We start from the raw sequence: 1,371 nt of genomic DNA on the forward strand, positions 1-1,371 counted from the left end.
CCGGGACGCGGCCTGACGGCGGCACCGCCGCTGCCCTTCCATTCCCGTTCCCCCAAAAAGGACCATCGATCCGCGTAGGTTTTCTGTCGTTTTCAAAACGCTATCGAACAAACGCGCGTTTATTTGGTTTCTTTCGGGGTTTTAAATTGTTCTTAACCACTGAACTTAGGAACAATACAGGAAACGTTTCGAACGTTAACAACATTTCCCTCTGCCTCTAATCGAAGGCAGGTAAGTGACATTCCCTCCACTCCCGAAACGAACCACCGGCCGCCCCTCAAAACACCACCGCAGCCCCAGCGTCCCATCGCCCGGCGTTCCCCTCTCTTGCCGTCAACGCACCCCCACCCCCCTCCGGCTTTTGTCTTCTCACAACCCTGACTTCAGACCCAGCTTCGACTGACAGCGGCGTCTCTCTTTCCTTCTCCACGTATTTCTCCCCGAATAACCGCAGTGCAGTAGGATTAAACCAAACCCCAAACAAGAACGCCGCAGAAAGTCCCCCCACACCAACAACTCGGCAACCACGAGGGATACTTTACATTACCACCGCTACGCAAAGCGGGCTGGCAGAGGGGGAGCGGCACTTTGGGCTCCGGGATGGCCGCCCCAGAGCAGCCCGGGCCGGGGCTCCCCCGGAGCCGTCCGACACGCGTTAGGAAGGGCGGTGGCGGAGTCCCTTCGCTCCCGCCAGTGCGGGTCCGAGCGCGATTCGGGTGATCCCCGAGGCGCTGCCATGTTCTCACCTTCGGGATGTTGCGGGGGCCGCCCCGCCTCCGGCATGCCCTTCAGGCAGATGGGGATGCCGAGGAACTGCACGTAGCAATCCCCGTACCACACCAGTAGCTCCTCCTTGGGCGCAATCTCCCGGCAGGTCTCGTAAAAGATCTGCCCCTGGCACTGCAGCGCCGTCAGGTTCTGCTCCTCGGGGAAGCGGGCGCAGTTCACCAGAGACATCCAGTTGCCGGCCGTGCCCTTCCCGTCGATGAAGTGGCTCAGCTGTCCGTACTCAAAGACCTGAAAGGTGGAGAGAAGAGGATCAGGGCCGAGAGCGGATCGGGGTCGGACAGAGGTCTCCTCGCAGTTCCCCCACGGCCATAACGTACTGCCTGCGGGAAGCCCCGCCGCCAACATCGCCCGGCCCCCCCGCCGCCGCGACTACCTCCCACATCAGCGAGTTGTCGTCGTAAGTCTTGATCTCGGTGGTGTTGACCACTTTGCCTTGGAACGGGCCGAAACGGACTCCTTTGGGGATGGGGGCGGTGCAGAACACCCCGAGGTGCCAAACGTCCCCGTAGGCCACGCGCAGCACGGCCATCCCTGCGGGGACAGTGTGGACTGAGCGCGGCCGGAGGCAGGGAACGGGGCGCG

At 62.1% G+C, this 1,371-nt stretch overlaps 1 protein-coding gene across 1 annotated transcript; it reads right to left on the reverse strand.

The window, feature by feature from the left end:
* Positions 1-24: 24 nt before the first annotated feature.
* Positions 25-1,365, reverse strand: PRDM14 (PR/SET domain 14). Its single transcript, XM_019614101.1, has 2 exons — positions 1,163-1,365; positions 25-1,017 (listed from the first exon to the last, which is right to left on the reverse strand). The coding sequence occupies exons 1-2, from the start codon at positions 1,316-1,318 to the stop codon at positions 553-555; spliced, it is 621 nt and encodes a 206-aa protein (XP_019469646.1). The 5' UTR covers positions 1,319-1,365; the 3' UTR covers positions 25-552.
* Positions 1,366-1,371: the final 6 nt, after the last annotated feature.

Source organism: Meleagris gallopavo, chromosome 3 (genome assembly GCF_000146605.3).
Source record: "Meleagris gallopavo isolate NT-WF06-2002-E0010 breed Aviagen turkey brand Nicholas breeding stock chromosome 3, Turkey_5.1, whole genome shotgun sequence".
NCBI lineage: Eukaryota > Metazoa > Chordata > Aves > Galliformes > Phasianidae > Meleagris > Meleagris gallopavo.